This window comes from Schistocerca piceifrons, chromosome 6, assembly GCF_021461385.2.
Source record: "Schistocerca piceifrons isolate TAMUIC-IGC-003096 chromosome 6, iqSchPice1.1, whole genome shotgun sequence".
In the NCBI taxonomy this organism is placed as follows: Eukaryota; Metazoa; Arthropoda; class Insecta; order Orthoptera; family Acrididae; genus Schistocerca; species Schistocerca piceifrons.
Window position 1 is genome coordinate 128,564,700 of NC_060143.1, and position 23,236 is coordinate 128,587,935.

General features: G+C 40.0%; 1 protein-coding gene across 1 annotated transcript; it reads left to right on the plus strand.

Annotated features, from left to right (window-relative positions):
- Positions 1–5,555: 5,555 nt before the first annotated feature.
- LOC124802857 (structure-specific endonuclease subunit slx1) lies at positions 5,556–22,950 on the plus strand. Its single transcript, XM_047263890.1, has 4 exons — positions 5,556–5,764; positions 16,628–16,679; positions 17,046–17,231; positions 22,458–22,950. Exons 1-4 carry the CDS (start codon positions 5,586–5,588, stop codon positions 22,809–22,811), a joined length of 771 nt encoding a protein of 256 aa, XP_047119846.1. The 5' UTR covers positions 5,556–5,585; the 3' UTR covers positions 22,812–22,950.
- Positions 22,951–23,236: the final 286 nt, after the last annotated feature.

A 23,236-nucleotide genomic window follows, 5' to 3' on the forward strand; every position in this document is an offset into this window, starting at 1 on the left:
AAATAACTGTTGATGGTCGAAGTAGAGAGGATATAAAATGTAGACTGGCAATGGCAAGGAAATCGTTTCTGAAGAAGAGAAATTTGTTAACATCGAGTATAGATTTAAGTGTCAGGAAGTCGTTTCTGAAAGTATTTGTATGGAGTGTAGCCATGTATGGAAGTGATACATAGTCGATAACTAGTTTGGACAAGAAGAGAATAGAAGCTTTCGAAATGTGGTGCTACAGAAGAATGCTGAAGATAAGGTGGGTAGATCACGTAACTAATGAGGAGGTATTGAATAGGATTGGGGAGAAGAGAAGTTTGTGGCACAACTTGACAAGAAGAAGGGATCGATTGGTAGGACATGTTTTGAGGCATCAAGGGATCACAAATTTAGCATTGGAGGGCAGCGTGGAGGCTAAAAATCGTAGAGGGAGACCAAGAGATGAAGACACTAAGCAGATTCAGAAGGATGTACGTTGCAGTAAGTACTGGGAGATGAAGAAGCTTGCACAGGATAGAGTAGCATGGAGAGCTGCATCAAGCCAGTCTTAGGACTGAAGACCACAACAACAACAACAACTTAGATTCTTTTGCTCAAGATGTAGATCATTTTTTAACCTTGTGTCATAGTTATGATAATACATGCTGTTCATTTCAAAAAGCGAATGGTTTTTACACAAAAAACACATGAGAGAGAAAATGTACTGAGATACTGTTGTGAGTATTCTCAGTTCTTGGAAGAGTTTCCTGCAAGAATGTCTGTAATTGACACCACACAGAATCCTAATGACTCTTTTCTGGGTTATGAGGATTTTGTTTGCCTTTGGCTGCTTTCCCCAGAATATAGTTCCATAGGCTATCAGGGCATGAAAATAACCAAAATAGGCAGCTTTCAAAGTATTTAAGTCACTGAAGGAAGCAAGTGCAAGAATAGGGTAAATTGCTGAGCTTAGTTTTTTATACAGGTAAGGAATGTGTAAGGACCAGTTTAGGTTGCTATTAACAAATAGACCCAGGAACTTTGTTGACTCCACTCTTGCTAAATTCCCATCATTGTATTTAACATTAATCTCCCCTTCGATATTTTGGCTTGTATGGAATTGAATCAATTGGTTTTTTTTTTCAAAATTTAGCGATAATCCATTAGAGGTAAACCAGTTAAAGGTCTCCTGAAAAATTTTATTTAAAGTGATTTCAAGATTAGTATTTGTTAAATTGACTACCAGAATTGTCGTGTCGTCGTCAAACAAAGTAAATTTTATCTTAGCCCTTGTACACATTGGAAGCTCATTTATGAATATAAGGAAAAGTAGAGGACCCAGAATAGAACCCTGTGGGAGTCCACAGTTTATTGTGCCCCAATAAGAGGACACTGGTTCCCCATTAGTGTCATTTACCATGACTTTCTGTTTCTGGTCATTTAAATAGGAGGCAAGCCACATCCATGCTTCTCCAGTTAACCTGTAAAATTCAGCCTTTCTCAGAAAAATCTCATGGTCCACACCTTACAAAGGTCACAAAAAATTCCAGTTGGAGACATTTTATTATTGATTGATTCAAGAATTGCATTGGTGAAAGAATATATTGCATCTTCTGTTGAGATGTTTTTCTGGAAACCGAAGGTTCGAATCCTGCCTTGGGCATGGGTGTGTGTGATGTCCTTAGGTCAGTTAAGTTTAAGTAGTTCTAAGTTTTAGGGGACTGATGACCTTAGCACCCATAGTGCTCAGAGCCATTTGAACCATTTTTGATGTAGTAGAAACTGAGCTTGACAAATCATCTATGTCGATTTCTTTACTTGAATTGTTTCTCAATTTATCTGAAGTCACTGCAGCTGTACCACTCTGTGATCCTAGATTAGGCTCCACCATACTTACTGCTGTTGGTGGATACTGTGATTCATTGAATTGATTTAGGTTTTCCAGTATAAGTCACTCAATCTAGATTGGCCACTGCTGTTCCTGTGCATACCATGCGTTGTGAAGTCTTCTCTTAGATTGGCAGAATTAATAAATCTCACGTTGCAGAACAGTTTGCACATCTTCTCAATTTTACGTATTGTAATTTCTATTTCTTTATTTACACAAGATGTTTTTGTTAGGTCATGTCGCTCAGGAATACTAACAACAGTTATTTTTAGTGCTCACACACACTCTAGCATTTTCTTCAGATCTCTTATTGCATGTTTTGCTTCGTTTTTGTAAACATCATTTGCTCCAGCTATTATTATAAATGAGTTATTTGAACCTGAGTCTTTATATTTGTGGATATCTTTCATAACAACATGCAGAGGTGCACCTGGTTTCACTAGACCCATATCATTTACCTCTTCCATTTTTTCTTTCAGTATTTCAGCTAGCCCTCTCCCATGACTGTCTGAGAATAAGTAAATATTTTCTTGATTTACTTTCCAATTTTCAGCCCTGTCATTTTTCCCCAGCAATAAAGTGTTCACCTTATCATCACATTTGTTTCTAATATATATTCTAGTAGTACTTTTTTTGCTGCCAGAACGAGTTAAATATTTCTCATTGAGACCTTTTGCTGTAAGGTATTCATGAGAATTCGCAATGACTTTCTTTTTTTGCACTACAGTATTGTCTGATAATAACTGATATCTATTACTCAATATGATATGAGAATTATCTGTAGAGACTTTCGCCTGATGAGACTTTTTAGGTGTGTAGGACATGTTACAAAGCAGGTCAAAGTGAGTGTCCGCTGCTTTTACCTTCGCAGACTTGGTTTTTTCTACTGAGAAGGCAATTTTTAGTTTGTTTACTTCAGCTTTTAGCCGGCACACATCATTTATTAATGATGTAAGAACACATAGTTCAATGCCTGCATTATATGCCACAAAAAGTTTTTAATGGCGTTGCATTGATCACTACACAAACATGTTCTATTGATTGCAGTGTAATTTAAACTGAGTGCGACAACACAATTTGAATGAACCCACTGTTGAGCTTCTTCACACATACGGAGTCCCTGCGTTACATTTTCTCCACATACATAACACTTAAAACCATATTTTCATAATTTGAACTGGAGTGATTTACCACTACACCAATACGTGATGCCATCTTAGATATTCTTATTGGTGCAATCCTTTACTTTTCACAGAGAAGGCGACCAGACATAGTTTTTTCTGTGGCAAAGTTGTCAAAATATTCGGAATTTTACATGAACTATTGGTATGCAGCAAAAAGGGTACAAAGGTGTCTAAAGGAAATAGCACATAACAAACTCCAATATTATCCCACTGGTCAAATACTTGAAACATTCTACAATGGTGATTGTAAAAATTGATCAGATGACTGTAAGAGTATTACCATATATATAATAAAATTGGTAGGATCTCCAGTGTGCTGGAAGCAATATGAAACAAAATGCAATTCCGTTGAGCACAATGTACAATAAAGGTGGTATGAGAGCGGTAGCACGTATGAGAGAGTTATGGAAGAGCCTTGACATGAAAGAAATGATTGAAGGGTCAACACCTGTGTGGTGTAACAATCAAGCAGTAATTATACACTCCAAACATGACACAGATAAGTCAAGAACAAAACATATTGTCATAAAACACCATTTGATAAGGGTGAAATGTAAAGGATGGAACCATTGACATCTGATAAATTTTGATGTATAAAAATCAAGCAGACTTTTTAACTAAGCCACTGAATCAGAATATCATTGTAAAAATGTTAAATAAAGAGATTTGTATGAAATGGTATATATGATGAGAGTTTACTTTTAGACATTTTTTCGAGGGGGGGGGGGGAGTATGGTGAGTTAAAGTTAAGCTAGTGGGTGACAGCTTCTTTATTTGTTCCATTTTTGTGATTGGATTATCTTTGAGGTTGTAGTTGTTTAAAATGACAATAAAGAGTCAAGAACCTTTTGTTCTGTTAAAAAGTGTAGTTAGTCTCTCTGCTTTAATGGTGTATGCTACTTTTCTTTCAATAAATATTAAGGTGTATAACAATAGAGTACAACTGTTTTTCTACCCAACAAAATGCACCATTGGAAATCATAAACATACATGATTGGTCAGTGTCAGCCAAGACAGTTTGAACTGAATTTATCAATTACTTTATTGCACCATAAGGGGAAGTAGAATGGCAGTATAGACGCTTCAGATTTCAGACAATTGTTAGTGTAAACATAAATACATTACATTTGCACTAAAACTGTTTAAGGAATATTGCTTGAAAAAATCGAAGAGTGACTAAAAGGCAATCTGATGGTGATATAGCTTGTCCCATTTTTGATTGTACAGTAACAGTTTTATGTTCGAAATTTAAGTATACGACATTCTCAGTAAATCTTTTATATGGGCAATGGCCACTGATTTTATTTCATTCAATAGTGCCTCTTGATAACACACCTGTATTCATTTATTCAATGGGACTTTTTTCCTTAAATTAATTTTTGTCGCCATTTCCCTTCAATAAAAATAATACAGTGACAGTGACGCCTGCTCTGGTTTTTAAGCACAACATTTTAATTTTTCCACTTGTCTATCTCACAATGCGGTGCTAGTGGAAACACTTCTGCAAGTACTTGCGGCATGTTCCTGGAACTAACTTGCCCAACTCACTTGCAAAAATAAACTTACGCAAGTTTTTGCTTTAAAGTGTCTACATCAGCGGGTACTTGCGGAAGTTACAGTGTAGTTGACACATGCTCAGTGGTAGTCTATTCCTTCGTATTTGTGGGTATTAACTTTGATCATTTTCTTCTAGATGCGGGCCACAATCTCGATTAATTTGAGGAAAGACGTCGTTAGATGGAGCTTATTTTACTCAGCATGATTAAAAATTAATTACATAACTTAATTTTTTGAGATCATAATACATTTATGACTATCCCACACAGCTAGTACAGCACATGCTAAACTAACTTATTTTGTTTAGTAAGTAACATTTGACAGAATAACAGCATCAGCGGAACCTTAGGATTCAACAACAAGCACTTTAATAAAGTTATTCTGGAAATAAAAAAGCATATTATTAACATGGTAGTTGTCACTATAGATGGCCCAGTATTATAACTGGATTTATGGGAACCGCATATCATATTTTATCCAATAAATAATATAATTGCCAAGTTATGTAACGAAAAAGATAAAACAGAAATAAAAGTAAACAACTGTAACCATGCTAACTGCGGCAAAGTTACTTTTGTACAGTCAGCGATGTGTCCGCTAGCGATGTGGATTAGTAATATCGCCACAGACTAAACTCTCTATGTAAAGAACCACAATTTCACATTTATATCTTATCAATAATCATTATTCAACCAGCGAAAAGAGTGTCGAAGTCTTTCCCAAGAACATTTATGATAGACGCAAGAGCGATTGTTGTACACTCTCTCCGTCCGATTTTTAGGTAACACACAGCGCAAACTTCTTGATTTATCTGAGTTTTGCCATGCCACGCTGAATAAAACACGATTTAAAATAAATTTTGGTGGAATGATGTCGTCTTCGAAGGTATTCAGGTCGGCCATCGATACTATAGTCGAAGGCATTCAGAAAAATAGCGTCTTTGCATTTGTGTACAGTGTTTCACTAAGCTGTAGGTATTGCCGCGAAATATGAGTTGTGATGATGTCGTAGAACATTTTTATGGAGTTTACCTATTATACTGCATGAACCCGAAATATAAAGGAAGGACATATATTGGCTACACAGTGGATCCTAACAGAAGAATAAAACAGCATAATAAAGGAAAACAAGCAGGTGGCGCTTGGAGAACAAATAATCATGGACCATGGTAAGCCACCATTTCGTGGTTTGAAATCCAGTTTGTATGTATCTGAAGAAAGTGATTGATATCAGTAAATCCCGTCTAGTTTATGCGTTCCATAAGTTATTTCAAACAATGTCTGTGCATGCAGTAAGGCAGTATAGGTGACCCATACAGTGAAGGGTTTCGTGAACGAATGCCTTAGTTGCTAATGAGCCTTCCGGGTTGTATGGCCATGGTCCATGAAACATTTCCGTACCGTCTTTTTTTGTAACCATTCCAACTATACTCGTTTGTGCTTTGGGGATAGTTAATGGACCCTTCATTGCATTGTTCAGTTATGGTTGGTCGTATGTCCACTTACCTGCTGTGAAGTGTCGGTGGTTTGTATTTCAAGTGAGTACTTGTGATGAGTGCTATTTTTAGTGCTGTAACTTTTCGTGAGTCAATAGTCAAAGATGAAATAATGCCTACAACGTTATTATAGAAGCAATGGCCTCACTGAGTCTGAGCACTGCCGTAAGTATTAAATGTTCCCATTAACTGAAACACAGCAGAGGCGTTTCAGATTTAACACAAGATATTGGCATAGAGTTTGACAATTCCCATTAAATCATATAGGCCAACTGAACGAAAATTTCTTCCATGGGTAGGATTCCAACTGGGTACCTCGACCATGCACTGCGGAAGGTGTACAGTGGCTCGTTTGACCTGAATTTTTTTTTATTTTCCTACTAATCCCATGATGCCAAGAATCTAACAGAAAATAAAATTAATTTCAAACACAATGTGTAATCATATGTGCTGGTCAATTCCTACTTCATAGAAAGAGTAGCTTAAGATTAATGTTAAGACAGTCATGTAAGTTACCATATTTTTCATTTACAAAGTGTGTTATAATTTTACACATAGTCAGAGGTTGCTTTTATGGTCCTTGGAATATACTAATAACGAACCAACTGCAGTCTGGTTTGTGGACAAGTTTTAGATAACATCTGTCGTATTTTCGGCATAATGAGTTGTAAAATATGCTGAAATATAGTAATAACCTTAATGACTTAATAGCCAGTAAAAACTAAACTTGTGGGTTACATTGAATAGTCCTGCTTGAAACTCCAGTTCCATGGGAAAATTTGTTGTATTTTAACAGTATCATTCATAAAAATTAGGCCCATATTTATTTATTCGATTAATCCTTATTATGATGCATCGCAAGGATGTGGACTGAGTCATGACTAGATAACATAGATGTAATACATGTATATAAAACAACAAAAATGTATCATAAAATGATGAGTAAGCTTGACAGTTAAAAGCAAATCAAAGGTATAGCCCAAGTAACATAAAACAATTACTGAAAAAGAAAATATAGTACATTCTCCGACTTACAGTTAAGATGAGTTATAGCAAAACACTTTAAAACAAAGTTTTAAGAATATAAATACCAGTGGCAAAACGATTAAAAAAAAAAGTTTATCTGCAGGTACTCATCAAGAGAGTAGAAGGAAATTACCATTAGGTATTCTCTTAATTTACATTTAAAAGCAGGTAAAACGTTAATGTGAACTTTAATATCTGAAGGAAGCAAGTTGAAAATTTTTGTGGCAGAATAATGAACACCTTTTTGTACAAGACTTAAATTTTTCAGATCCCTATTAAATCTTTTTTTCCTAGTATCATGATCATGACATTCACTATTAGTTTTAAGAAGAGACTGGTTATTAGAAATAAAAAACATCGAAGAAAATACGTACTGAGAGGTGGTTGTGTTTATTTGTAATTTACGGAACAGATTTCTGCAAGAATATCTTGGATGGACACTGCTCAAGATTCTCACAGCTCTCTTGTGTGCAGTAAATATTTCTTTGGCTAAAGGCTGGTTACCCCAAAATATTATGTCATATGACATGATAGAATGAAAATAACCAAAACAGGGAGCTTTGATAGCATCCACGTTACCAACAGGGGTGATTACACGCAGAGCGTAAGTTGCCTCACTGAGCCTTCTATGTAAGTCTAGGATGTGCACAGATTTGTTCAACTTGCCATCAGTTACAATGCCCAAGAACTTAGATGATTCAGATCGTAGTATATTTAGTTTACCACAGTTTAAGTGGCATACTTCATTTTCTTGCTGAGATGCATGAACATAAATTGAGTTTTTTCAGTATTTAGAATTAGTCCATTGCACTTAAACCAGTGTAGGATGTCAACAAGTATGTCATTATATTTATTTTCTAGGTCATTGATGGTTTGACTTTTGAGCAGAATAGTGATATTCTCTGCAAAAAGAGTAAGTTTACACTCTGTTTTCTGTACAGAGTGGGAGATCATTGATGAAGATAAGAAAAAGCAAAGGTCCCAAAATGGACACTTAAGGCACTCCACACTTTGATGTGCCCCAATCAGATGAGACAGAACTATTGTCGGCACCATTAATTATCACCTTCTGTTATCTGTTTTGTAGATATGATTCAATCTACCTACCAATGCTACCTCTCAAGCCATAAGAATTAACCTTCTGTAAGAGATGTTGTGGCCTACACAGTCAAAGGCCTTTGACAAGTCACAGAACCTTCCAATAGGTGACATTTTATTATTTATTGACCCTAAAATTTCATTTGTGAGTGAAAAAATAGCTTGCTCAGTTGATCTGCCATTTTGGAAACAAAACTAGTTTCAGTTGAGTATGTTGTGGTTAAGATTTTCTTCAATTCTCTTACACGTTAGTTTCTCCAATACTTTTGAGAAACTGCTTAGTAGTCATATTGGACAGTAGTTGGATAAATTGGTTTTGTCAACCTTGAAGAATGGTTTCACGACGACAAGCTTTAATCTCTCTGGCAACACCTTTCTGCATAGACTCATTAAAAATGTGACATAGGACTTGGCATATGTGGTCACTACAATGCCTTATTTTAGGTGAAATGTTGTCAAAACTTCTGGAATTGTTACTTTTTAAGACGTTGACGGTATTTTTAACTTCAGTAATAGAGACGGGGGAAATACAAATTGGGTCATATGTGTTGGGATTAGCTTTTTGTAATAAACACATAGCAGCATTTAAGGATCCCCTACCACATACATATACTGCTGCAGTTAGAAGTAATTGTTGAATATGTTTGATACTGTTGCAAGATTGTGAATAACCTCATCATTATAGCTTATCTGTATGGTATTAACATTCTTGTTACTCTTGCCACACTCTCTCTCTTCATAACATTTCAGAGTATTTTGTTTTGTTCTTGGATTTGTGATTATCACATATATACGAACAAACATGGCAGACATACAAGTTGTGTGCCGAGAATCATCTAAAACAAAGCCACTCCATGGAACACCCCCCTCTCCCCCCCCCCCCCCCCCCCCCCACACACACACACAAAAACACTCCTGGCAGAGGAAAGCTTCATCACACGAATTCATAATTATTGTGCCGGCGCGGTGGTTGTAGGTGCCGAAAGGTGCGAGAAGTAGGCGTGTTGGAATCTGCAGTGCAAGGGTCCCGTGGTTCCTGTGGCTGTGCAGGCAGAGAGACGTCGGCCAAAGGCAGGTCGGTGAGTGACCACACTGGTTTCAGTCAGTTAACAGACACAGTCTGTGGTCATCTGCATAGATGGATGAAGAACGTGTTCGTACTGCAACGTAGCATACAGTGAGGGCCTGAATAAGGCAGCTGCAAGGCTGTTCACACAGTGTCGTCCCACAGCATCACAAAGTTGTGCAAAGCAAGGTCCTTGTGGACAAACACAGGCAGGTTGGAGTGAGGGCGTGGAAGGGGGGTGTGGAGGCATGCAACGTGTGTATGAACCCGTTCAACCAGAGCAGGAAGATCCACGGTAGCAGCTGATGGTGAATACTCGACGAACTCGGTGGGAAGGAGGGGTGGTTCACCGTATAGAATCTCAGCGACCAAAGCGTTCAAGTCTTCTATATGGGCCAAGCAAATACCCAGCAGAACCCACCAGAGAGCCTCGGACCATAGGCCACCATGGCACATAAGTGTGGCCTTGAGCGTGCGGTGCCACCATTCGACTAGGCCGTTCGCCTGCAGGTGGTAAGTCATGTGAAATTTGGCAAAGCTACAGAGTTCGCAGAGTTCTGCAAAGAGGGCGAACTCAAACTGGCGTCCCTGGTCAGTCGTGAAAGACGGGACAGCCGAAATGAGCAACCCATGCTGAGACGAAAGAACGTGCGATGGTCTCAGCCGTGATGTCAATAAGAGGGGCCGCCTTGACCCAGCAGGTCATGCAGTCAGTGATCGATATGATGTATCTGTAATCCTCGGAAGGGGACCAACAATGTCGTTATCGACATGCCGAAAACACCCCTTTGGAATGTCAAGCTTACCCAATGGAGGTTGATTGTGCCTGCTGACCTTGCTATGCTGGCACAGGACGCACGCATGGATCCAAGTGCGGCAGTTGTGCTTCACAGCGGGCCAGACAAAGCACTCTGTGACCAGCCACGTTGTGGCTCAAATTCCAGGGTGGACCAAGCCGTGCAAGGCAGTAAAGACCCTGTGACGTAGGTGGGTAGGGACGAGGGGGCGGGGTGTGCACGTAGACAGGGATTGTCGACCCATGTAGTATAAGGGACTGGACAGAGAGCGATGACTCATTGTCTGATATTCGCTGTGTATCATCGTCTTCAGTCTGAAGTTGGGCGAGCTCCTCCCGATTCAGTGGTTCGGTTAGCATGCAGATGCGGGAAAGGTAATCTGCCACAACTTTCTCCGCACTGCAGATATAGCACGCGTCAGAAGAGTGCTGACAGATGTTGTCAATATGGCAGAAATGCCTCGGTGGAAGGTCCTTAGCAGGATTACGAATAGCATCTGTATAGATCGAAAGGTCACCCCTCAAGGTCACTACGGAAATACCTAATCGCCTCATACACTGCGAGATGCCTAATTGCCTCGTACACTGCAAGGAGCTCACGGTCAACAGCTGACCATTTACACTGGCTGTTAGTCAGTTTCTTGGAAAAGAAGCGGAGGGGTTGGGTGGAGTTGGCTGTTGGCTGTGTACTGTTGTTAAACAGCGCCCACAGCTGAGGCATGGTGTTAGTAGTGATCGAGACATGGGCCTCAGGATCAGGGTGGGCAAGTGTGATGGCCTTGGCGAGGGCAGTTTTAAGGTTACCAAATGTGTCGGGCATGGGTTTGGTCCACTCCAACTTCTGCTTCGCAGTGGTGTTTTTGCTGGAGAGGGTGTCGGTGAGGGCCATTTGGACAGAGGCAGCCTAAGGAATATGGCGGTGATAAGTTAGCCATACCCAGGAAACGCTGGAGCTGAGCATAATCCTCAGGGAGAGGGAGATCAAGTATTGTTTTGACACGAGAACTCGTCAGCCAGAGGCGATTGGTGGAGACAGTATGGCCTAGGAAGGTCACTGATGTGGACCACAGATGAGATTTCTCGTGGTTGATCACCACACCGTTGGCAGCAAGGCTCGAACAAACCGCATCGAGGTGAACTTGATGCTCCTCAGCGGAGGAGGAAAAGATCAGTATATCATCTAAGGAAGCGTAAGCAAATGGCAGAGGGGGCAAAATGGAATCAATGAACTGCTGCCATGTTTGCGCTTAATTTTTCAGTCCATAAGGCATGTAACAATATTCAGAGATGCCAAAGAGTGTGATGATGGCTGTCTTAGGAATACCCGGTGGATGCATAGGGATCTGATGGTATGGCTTGGAACAATCTGAACTAGAGAAAAATTAGAACTCTGTAATAATTGCGTTAAATCCTGTATATGAGGAAGAGGATAGTTATCGATAGTGGTGCGATCATTTTGGTCCTGTAGTCCCTGCACGTGCGTAAGGTGCTGTCCATCTTAGGAACAAGGTGAATGGGTGAAGACCAGTTGCTATCGGAGGGGCAGAGGTTGCCCAAAGCAAACAGATTCTGAAGGATCTCCATGGTGCGCAGAAATTTGGAAGCATTAAGGCGCCGGTCACAAGTTCGAATCTTGCCTCAGGCATGGATGTGTGTGATGTCCTTAGATTAGTTAGGTTTAAGTTTTTCTAAGTCTAGGGGACTGATGACCTCAGGTGATAAGGCCCATAGTGCTTAGAGCCATTTGAACCATTAAGGTGCCTCGCCTTATAACATACAGGTGGGACATCGGAGGTGCAAATCCTATGACAAGTGCCTTTGTTGATGGCTGATATTCGCGTAGGTGGGTCGGCAGTAGGGGTCAAGAAGCTATCCGCAGGCAACATCGGCTCACTGACTTTGGTGAACAGGGGCGGCGTAGGTGGGGTGTCAGCTGTAGTCGGCGATGGAAGATGTGATGCAGGAGCGAAGCATGCTGATGCATCTTGTAGATTTGTCAGCAGTCGTGAGAAAACAGCAGCAGGTGGTGGAATGCTTGACACAGGTGCAGACTGGCGAGAAGACACTGTAGAGGCGTGTGATGGACCGCCATACTGCTTGGCTGCAGATAGACGATGTATGGTATGCCGTGCATGTGACAATTCAGCAGAGGTGATGCAGGTGCGTAACACATTGTTCTGGGTGTGGGAATCGTCGATTTGTGAGCACACGTGTGGAAGATCAGAGATCCGTGTAGTAATGTGCTCGACCAAGGACGTACATGTGGAAAGCATAGCCAACAAGGAGGCGGAGAGCGAAGATATGCTGCACTCGTGTGAGCACGGAACAGTAGAGCCAGATGCGTGGCGGCCTGCAGGTCTAGTGAATGTTCGTAATGGTGTAGAAAATCTGACCCGATCACAGGTTCATCCACGTTGCCATGGTGGAAGGTCCAAGGGTAGGTGTGAACCAGTGATAGGTGAAGTGACATCTTGACGGAGCCATGGACCACAATAGGAGACTGATTGGCGGCAATCAAGACAAGAGTAGAAGGTGACAGTGCATCGGCGGCGTGCTTAGCTGGGATTACGCTAACATCGGTGCCAGTGTCAATAAGAAAGCAGATGCCAGTTGACATGTCTGTGGCATAGAGGCATTGCGTCACTGAAGCGAGTGGTGCAGTGTCGAATGATAGGCACCGTGAAGGAACACGGCCTAAACTTGCCTGCTGGTCTTGGTTGGGAAGCCACAATGCATGCAGTAGTTGCAGGCGGTGCCCTGTAAGTACCGTGGAACCAGCATAGCGGGTAGGCCGATAGGCAGGCCGGTGTGGTGCGGAAGGGAGCCGCAGTTGACTATTGTTGGGGCCAGTAGCCGATCGGGTTGCTGCTCAGTCGGGGTAGGCAGCTGTCGGGAGCCCGCTGACAGTACCTCTTGTAGGCCGCTAGGTGGCATCTCCTGACTGGCAGCTGAGATGAGCATGCTGACCTCTATCGGCTGGGCACGAAACCGGATGTGCAGGCGTGCCAATAGAGTGTGATGATCGTTTGTGACAGGCGGTGTCGGTGACAAATGATAGCATAAGTCTGATCTGCCATGTGTAAACGAACCTCTAGTGGGTCAGCGACATGATAAGTAGATGAAGTTGCAGATCTGAAGACAATTTGACCATCCACAGCGGTCAAAGGGCAGCGTCAGGTAATGCTTGATCATCGATTAAAGCACATAGGTGCTGCCAAAGTTGCAAAGGGGTGTCGTCATCAAGATGCATCTCATGAGTAATTTGATGGAAGGCATCCACCAGAGAATGGGCAAGGCTCTCGATAAGTAGTTATTGGGCTGTCAAATATTTGTGCGAGGCGGGTGGTGAGAGAAGCAAGTCGCTGATGAGGTCCATATGTGCATGGAGGCGGGTCATCAGGCAGACAAAACAATCGCCATCGTCGGAAACACCTTGGATGTCCAGGAGGTGGTCCACTAAGGCGAACCAAGTTTTTGGATTGTCTTTTTGCAATGCAGGTAGCTTAGGGAACCTGCTGGGTAACACATGTTGAGGCAGCACCGGCAGACAGAGATCACTGCGAGCAAAGCAGGATTCCTCCGACACCGGAAGTGTGGTAGCGATAAATGGTGTGTCACCCGAGGTCTGAGTGGGGCAGTGGTCGCATGCAGCACACAGTGCGGAGGGCGCAGTCGTATAAGTCAGCATGGTGTGTCCAATCTGCAGGCCCAATGAAGAACACGGTATGAGTGTAATGGCTAGTGCCATTGCAACAGCGGGCGGGAGGCAGTCGCGGCTGGTGCCATTGCGAAAGTGGGTGGAAGGCGGTCGTGGTTCAACCACGGTGTGGCGGTCGCGGCGACCGGCGCCATCGAAACAGTGTGCGGGGGGTGCTGCGACATTGTGGTGGAGCCACGGGGCGGCGTACCCGGTAACTGGCGCATGTGGAACAGCTGGTGCCATTACGGAAGTGGGTGGAAGGCGATTGTGGTGCAACCAAGGTGCGATGGTCGTGGAAACTGGCACGATCGAGGCAGCCAGTGTCGCCGAAAAGCTTTGCAGGGGGAGGGGGGTGCTGCAACACTGTGTAAATTAGAATGTATTACCCCGTGCATAGAAACATTCAATTCGTATTCTGGAACTGCCCCACAGGTAATAGCATAGATGAGGGATAAACCACAATATCTTTAACAGGAAGATTGTCCACATTATCATTAGTGTCCTTGCACTGTCCATGTTGTGGCTGTTGTTGTGCTGCCACGCTGGGCGATGGCCATTTGTGCCAGTTAAGGTTAGGTGGCATCAGTGTGGCCGGGAGTAAATAATTTTTCACTTTTAACCAAATTCGAAGTAGGTACACTTGTCCATTCATGGTTGCAAGCATAGTTAATAGTGCCCATTACACTTGCACAGAAAGACACTAGTAGATCCATTGTGGTGGAAACAATGTGGGCTGGCACACGAAGTTCCTAACTGTGGTTATCATGTATGGTTGGTCAGTAATATTTATTTTATTTATTTATTTATTTTATTTATCCATCCATTGACAATAAATATTGTATGGATGTTGTCAAGCCATTTCAAAGAAATGGACACAAACAATATATACGTAAAAAAGTACAGAACAGTATAATACAATGAGATTAATAATAATACTATGTAAGTAATGTAGCCTATATACATCCCTGCTTGTTATTTTAAATGCATAGTCTGTTTTTCATAAGGCTTTAGTTTTGTCCTCCCTAAACGGCAAGTCCTTATATACATCACACTGCTTAAGTATATATTTACATCACACAACAGCTGTCCTTTAAGTATGTAATGTAATGAATGATTAGGTACATATTGAGTATTTTCCATTTTGCCTTTATAAATATCATCAGAAAAAATTTATTGAGCTACATAGTCATTTACACAATAAAAACATTGTTCTACTAGAAATTTTTTAAATTCTGTTTTAAATTTATCATCATCTTCTAACTGCCTGATGTTGACTGGCAGTGCGTTGTACAGTTTTGCACCGATATGGCTCACATGCCTTTGTGTATTCGTTATTTTTGTTCGCTGAATATGGAGTGCTGCGCTATTACGGGTATTGTAGTTATGAAAGTCAGCATTTGTCTGAAAATCTGCAATTTGGGTCCTGGCATACAATACACATTTGTATATGTATAATGATGGTATAGTAAGTATTCTAAGCTTTTTGAATATGGGTTTGCAGTGTGTCTGTGGATGACTGTGAGTTATTATTCAGATGGCCCTCTTCTGCAACAAAAAAATTTGTTTTAGGTGCCCTGTTGTGGAACCCCAAAATATTATTCCGTATGTGGCAAGAGATTGAAAATAGCTGAAATATGCCATTCTGGCACCCTCTGAGGTACAAACGTTTGCAATAATTCTGAGAGCAAAACAGGCTGAATTAAGTTTCTGTGCAAGTTTTATTACGTGGTCATTAAAATTTAAGTTTTCATCCACATGAATCCCCAGCAATTTTGTGGATGTCACTCCGTCTAAGGCTTTGTCACCCCACACCAGATCAAGATTTACATTTTGACATCTTTTCCCAAACTGCATATAATTTGTTTTATTTACGTTCAATGTCAACCTGTTTGCATTGAGCCAAGAGTTAAGTAATGAATACATATTTATTAATCACAGACACAATGAACAAACATGGCAGAAGTAAAAGTTGTGGCCAAGAATCATCTGGAACAAAGCAGTCCAAAGAAAATAAGTGTCAAAGATAGAGCACTCTGCACCAGAGATGCCACAGATTTATCAATTTCTGACTTAATATACAAGCTCCTGGATTTGTTTACCACCCTTTCAAAAATATTACAATATAGTTTATAATGAGACCTTTCAAGGGGCTTATTTGATACTCTTAGTGAGGCATGTGGCTTCCTCTTAGTTCTACAAGAAATTTTAATACCTTCAGTAATCCAAGGTTTTTGTCTTCCTGGGAAGACCATTTCAAATATAGAAGTAAATTCATTTTTTAAAAAAGGTTAAATTTAACGTTAACATTTGATCTACTATACACTGGATCCCAATCCATCTGTGGCAAATGGTAATTAAAGGCAGACATAATTTCAGTGTTTGTAAGTCTATAGAACCTATATGTGTGGGAGACTTTGTTGCACAAACTAACGTTATTGACTTTAAGAAGTTGTCCATCATGGTCTGACAGACAGTAAATTACTTTGCTTACACTTGCACTGTTGAATCTACTCTCGACAATGAAAATATTATCTCAAAGACTCTCACAATTTTGTGTAGCTCTAATGGGCCAGTTAACCACAGCAGTCAAGTTGTAAGAATTCATTAGATGGTCCAGCTCAGTCTTAAGGTGGTTATCAGTTAAGATGCAAAACTTCCCTGCTCTTTTTTATAGCATTTTCCCCCAAATGTGGGATGGTCTTACTTAATATTCACAGGAAATATCTACATTTCTTTGTGATATGACTGTACTGTTGCTGTTTGTTAGTTGATACTAAAATGTATGTATTGTACTTCAAAAAAACTCTCACTTTTAAGTGAAGTGGTAATAAGATGACACTCTTCTTTCAGGGAAATGGTACTGATCATTCATGGTTTCCCCAATGACATTTCAGCTTTGAGGGTGAGTGTTACAAGTAGAAGAGTTAGTAAGTTAATAGGAACTTCCGTAACAATTATAGTACATGCTGGGATGTTGTTCCCCAGCACTGCACTAGGTGGGACGTAAACACCTATTGAAGTGGTTCAGGTGATGTAAAATTGCTGTACATAAAATATTTTCCTTGTCTGTGAATATAAAAATCATATTGTGCCACTAATTGTTTAAACTACAGGTGTAAGTGATACTGGAAGAGCTGAAATGGAGAAGTGATCAGTAGAAATAGCAGTGTTTTAATACATAGCCTACCTATTCTAAGGTTTGTTCTTAAACTGACCTAAATTTATTAACGTTGGACATTATTTATGTGCAGTAACTTTAATGTTGCAGTTTGAATGGGCTTGGCAACACCCAGATAGATCAAGAAGATTGCGCCATGTGTCAAGTAAAAGTCGGACAGAAAAAGTGTATGACTATTGCCTTCGTGTTCTGTCAGAAATGTTACGTGTGGGTCCTTGGAAAAGACTTCCGTTGACTGTTCGCTGGTTGAATCAGGATTATTGTAGAGATCTAAAGGTGAAATTGAGATTCTTTACAGATAGAACAATTACTTCATACTGAATGGCTATAGTGACAGATTTCATGTTTAGTTTGCTATTTTGTTTCTGGAATAACTTTACTATAATTGTTTGCTGTTGCTTTTTGTAGAATCCTAAGGTTCAATTGATGCAATTCTCCTGTCCACTATTTGTGGACTACTATTGTAGAATGTGTTGAACCAAATACTGAGGGTAATCATAGTATTGGCACTTTGAAAAGAATTAAGTTTTCCAATTATTATTATTCATTTATTTATTTTTTTACCTGTCTGCAGGTAAATGTCTGCAGTTCTGATACACATTGGAAGCCCTGTGCCACACTATCGTAGCATGTTTCTAGGAGAGCCAAGACAAAAGGCGCAGTCTATCTCCACTTTACTGGAGGACTGCATTGTTTTTCTTGTCTGCTCTGGTGATGTGTTGTGGTATTGTTTCATCAAAATTTCAGTGTATGACAGAACTGAAGATGTATATCTGCAAACAAACAATACATTACAAGGACTGTCCAGAAAGTAACAGACATTTGGTCTATTGCGACAGTGGGATGGGCTACAGACACCCTCTTGGTGTCATAGGATTCCTACGCTCAGTACAGATCCAGCAGCAGTAGTGTGAGGTCCGTCTCTCTCCTACTTTGCCTCCTGTGATGTGTTAAAATGTGCACTGCAATAAAAATAATCCTGTCACCTGTGAAGTACATTCTGTGATTAGGTTTTTGTTGGGAAAAAACTGCTAACCGATTGAAATTTATCACGATCTTTGTGACGTGTACGGAAAAGGAATAAAGAGTGGAAGTTGAGTGAAGCAATGGGGCATAGATCTTAAAAATGGCCTTACCAGTGTTCACGATGAGGATCACAGTGGTAGTCCTAGCCTTGTGACTGATGAAAATCAACAAATAAATTTGTGGAAATCATTATTTCATTGTTAAGGAACTTTTGCAACATTTTCCCCAAATGTAATAGATTTAGGGGAATGAAATTGTGACAGAGAAGCATGTTTACCAAAAAAGTTGTGCTAGGTGGGCTCCCAAACTCCAATTGTTGGTGGCAGATATCTAAAGAGATTGTATTTAAAAACTTGTGCCACAGTGTGATAAGTGCCTCAGTTTTAATGGTGATTATGTATAAAAGTAGCTGGAGAATGTACCATTAAAAAGTATATAGTAAAATTTGGTTTTTTCATATTGTTAATTATTCCAAAAAGACTGTTACTTTCTGGATAGCCCTCATAATATTGCAGCTTTAATTTTTTGAGTTTCATTTTTGTGGATGATTTGCCTTTGGCCACTCAAGAAGTCTTGAAGCCAGTGAAGAGGTACTCTCTGCAGACTTAAATACAATGCATGAATACGTCAGAAAATGGAGAGTAACTCCAAGTCAAATGAAGACCAGTGTAAGCTGCTTTCAGGTTAACAACTGAATGGGCAATGCAAAGGTAGATATCATCTTAATTGCCAAGTCATCCACACCAAAACTTTCCAGAATATTTGGGAGTAACTCTTGATAGAAGCTTCGTAAGGAACACACACAAAGCACTGTACCAAAGCTGTATAAGTGACCGTGAGGCACAACAATGAATACCAAAGTACAAAGGGCCTCTAAAACAAATAGAAAGATTTATGTTATCAGCAAACTAGGCACAGTAGTGGTATCATATCTCAAAGAGGAAATTGAAACTCTTAGCTCAGGTCATGAGCATGTAGAAGAACTGTGTGGATCAAGTTTAAGAGAATAGTTGACAATGCAGTGGACAGATATGTACACAGCAGAGCAGTTCATGGTGGGAGAGATCCTGCATGGTGTACAGACTGCTGCATAATAAGTATAGAGGGCTGTAGATAGAGAGATGCTGAATGAAATGCATTTGGCAGTTGAGAACAATGTGCGAAGCCTTCAGTGACTAATGTCACGAATATTGTCAAAGTATCTTTCTCGAAACTCAAAGAAATACTGATTGTCTGTACAGATGGTAAGTGGCACCAAAGTTAGTGTCCAGTCACTCATTGACAAGACAGACAGAAATTAAGAGTAGCAAAGCAAAAGCAGAAATGCTTAACTCAGTGTTCAAATCTTCCTTTACAAAGGAATACTCAGGAGTATGGCCCCAATTTAATTCTCATACCACTGAAAAGATGAGTGAAATAGATGTTAGTGTCAGTCCCATTGAGAAACAACTCAAATCATTAAAATTGAATGAAGCCCTGGTGCTCTGTGTAATGCCCATCAGCTGCTGTGCCCAATTTGTGGTTGAGCTAGCCCTCCAGTTAATGGTAATATATTGTAAATAGCTCAAACAAAAAACTGTGCCCATTAGCTGGAAAAAATAATTGGTCACACTTGTCTGGAAGAAGGGTAGCAGTAGTAGTCTGCAAAACTACTGCCCAATGTCCTTGACATTCATTTGCTGTAGGATCTCAGAAAATATACTGAGCTCAAACATGAGGTATCACAGACAGAACAACCTCCTCCATGCCAACCTGCATGGGTTTCCAGACCATATAAAACCCAATTCACAGTTTTCTCACATGACATCCTGAAAGCCATGGATCAAGGCAGTCGTGTAAGTGCAGTATTTCTCAATTTCTGAAAAACATTTGACTCGGTACCACATCTATGCTTATTTTCAAAAGTACAATCACATGAGGTATCAGATAAAATATGTGACTGGATTGAGGATTTCTTGGTAGGGACAACAAAACATTTATCTTGGATGGAGAGTCGCCGACAGATGTAGAAGTAACTTTGGATGTATGTCAGGGAAGTATGTTTGGTCCCTTGCTTTTCATGTTGTATGTTAACGACCTTGTGGACAATATTAATAGTAACTCCATTCTTTTTGCTGATGATGCAGTTATCTACAGTGCAGTAAAGTCTGGATGAAGCTGCTCAAGTGTTCAGTCGTACCTAGACAAGATTTCAAAGTGGTGCAAAGATTGGAAACTTGCTTTAAATGTTCAGAAATGTAAAATTGTGCTGTTTGCAACATGAAAACCGCACAATAATTTATGAATATAAAATCAGTGAGTCACTATCAGAATCAGTAAAATGCAATCAGTCTACAAGAGAAATTGCTTACAAATCACCCGTGCGACACTTCTAGAATATAGCTGAAGTATGTTGGACCCATGCCAAATAGGACTAATGGATGCTATTGCACACACACAGAGAAGGGCGGCACAAATGTTCACAGTTTTGTTTGACCCAAGGGAGAGTGTCGCAGAGATGCAGAAGAAACTTAACTGTCAGCCTCTTGAAGGCAGACAAACTGCCCTGAGAAAGTCTTCTAATGAAGTTTCAAGAACCAGCTTTATATGACAACTCAAGGAATATACTAAGGTGCCCTACATCTCTCTATCACAAGGGTCATGAGGACAAGTTTAAATTAATTACAGCACCCCCATAGGCATTTAAACTATCGTTCTTCCTGCACTCCATATGTGACGGAAGAGGAAAAAGCCCTAATAACTGGTACAGTGGGACATACCCTGTGCCATGCACTTCACAGTGGTTCGCAAAAGTATGGATGTAGAAGTAGAAGAGCTACAACACTATCATATTCTTCCTTAGGATTCCACTACTTTGCTGCTGGATGCTGTGCTCCAGTGTGGCTTAATAATTCTCGTGTGAGAAAAATCCATGTTCAGTTAGAAGCAACAATGAGGACAACAACATGTTGCAGCAGATCTTTTACTCTTCATTAGTTACCACATCTAAGCTACATTATACCACCAAATCTTCGAAGACAGGATGCCCTTCTCAAGGGATATAAAAAATTAATTAAAATTCCCAAGCTCCCAATCCACTCTGATGCACCTGCACTTACAAGGACCGATTAAAATGCAGGAAATCACCTCACATATTGACGGAATCACTGCAAGTAGTGGATTTCAGCAAACGCAGGCAATGGTCAGAAATGTGGAATAACATTGCCCATGGGGAATATCAGACCACTGTAAACCTAACACAAGACCAGATGACATGGAATTATTGTCATTTGCTTGGAAAACGGTAGGATTCATATAGGCCATGGCATCTTTATAGAAACTCTCCACTGGTTGGGAAAGACTTTGTCATCTCATTGTGACTGTGGCAGCAAACATCAGATCAACAAACACATTGTGACAAGCTGCAGCAGATGAGCTACCCTGTAAATTTAGTTTATTTCTTTGAAGTGACAGAGAAAGCCTCTGAATGGGTTAAAAACTTAGATATTAATTTGTAGATATATTTTTTAAAATTTCACAATTCCTGTACGTTTGTTGCACTTCAATTTATATTGTCATGCACTGAAAAATAACAAAATTTGTTGGGGTGATAATACTTTGACTACCCTTCATATGCAGTGGGGTTGGGTTAACTGAAGTGTTAGATACCCCTTTGCAACTGATTAGACTATGTATCTTATAGCACAGTTTCTTTATCTTTTTGCATGTCTGTTGCAGATACTGAGATTTGTACTTCCTGAAGGTAAGTGCTGACCATCCCAAATGATTCTTTGTGAACTTGTTAGACATTTCACATACTAGTTTATTCCTCCCATTTCCAGAAATTTTGTGTTAAAGGAAACAATTGACATGCAGAGTGTAAAAGTACCATTCTTTTACTTGCTGATAGAGCAGTGTAAACATTTAAGAACAACAAATGGATCATTTAGCACATACTTCTCTTGTAGTTCAAGTTGTACTTTTGCTACCCATGTCTTCCATTTTGGAAGCAACATTCTGCTGAAGTTATCATCAGTTGCTCACTGTGCGTATATTTAGTGAAATCAGAGATAATGTGTAGAAGAATTGTAAGCACAAATAATCCAACTGTAGCCTACATACTCCAGTTTTGCAGAGACTGCTTTCAATCAGTGAACCGAGAACAATTTTAGGAATACAGTTACTATTATTCAGCAAAATTGGTGTCTGATTTCATATCGTTTACTTTTCCTTTGTAGACCAATGAAAATGGTATTAACTTGCCAACATGTAGTTCAAAGCCAAATGACTCATAAATAAAAATTGTATAAAGCTTTCATAATACATGTGTAGAATGTAAAGTTTTAAGATAAGTACGAGATAACTTGTAGAAAAACGTGAATTAAAAAGTGGAGACTTTTAGATGTGTAAAAGGGAATCTAAATATAGGTGGCAGAACAAATGTTATAACAACTTTATTATATTTTGGTTAATTGTTTCCTTTTTTCTTTTTTGTAGGCTGTTCCACCTCTGCACATGCCAATGTCGTATGGACCAGTTGTGAGTGCCAAAGTAGTGAGTGCTGACAAGGCGTCAGATCCAGAGAGCACACTGCCACTGTGTTTATTCTGTCATGATGCTGTCTCTGATGCCAGCAGCCTTTCTTGTGTTACTCCAGGATGCCCCCTGGTTGCACATATTATTTGCCTTGCTCAGCACTTCTCACAGCCTGGCCAATTATTGCCTGTGGAAGGCAATTGCCCATCCTGTAAGAGCAGCATGTTGTGGGGGGATCTAATACGTAAGAAGAAGGGATGCTATAGTAACCTGACAGCAGCTCCTGACCCTATTTCAATCATTGACTCTCCATAAAGCTGAAATCAGTTGTATGGAAAATACGAGAGAATTCACAATATCTTTCTTTCTGACAAGTGATTTTCAGATGAGTGCAAAAACTTCTGCTTCTCTGTTGAAATTCTCAGAACTAAAATAAAGATGAGTGTTTAATGAATCAATGTTTGAAAAGATATTTTAACTTGCTGAGAGTTGTGCGATGTGTTCATCTTGGATTAAAATCAAAGGCAAACGTTTAAGTCTGTGTAAAACTTCCGTAATTGCTGGTCATGGAAGACTACATTAGAGTTAATATACTTCTTGTAGTTTCAAAACAGCTTTCCTTCATGTCATATGCGTATCAGCCTGAACCCATCATTTTCTTTCATTTGTACAAATGGAAACATAAAATTACTATTACTGGCTGTTCCAACTTTGGCTGTAGTTATGTGGTTGATGAATTA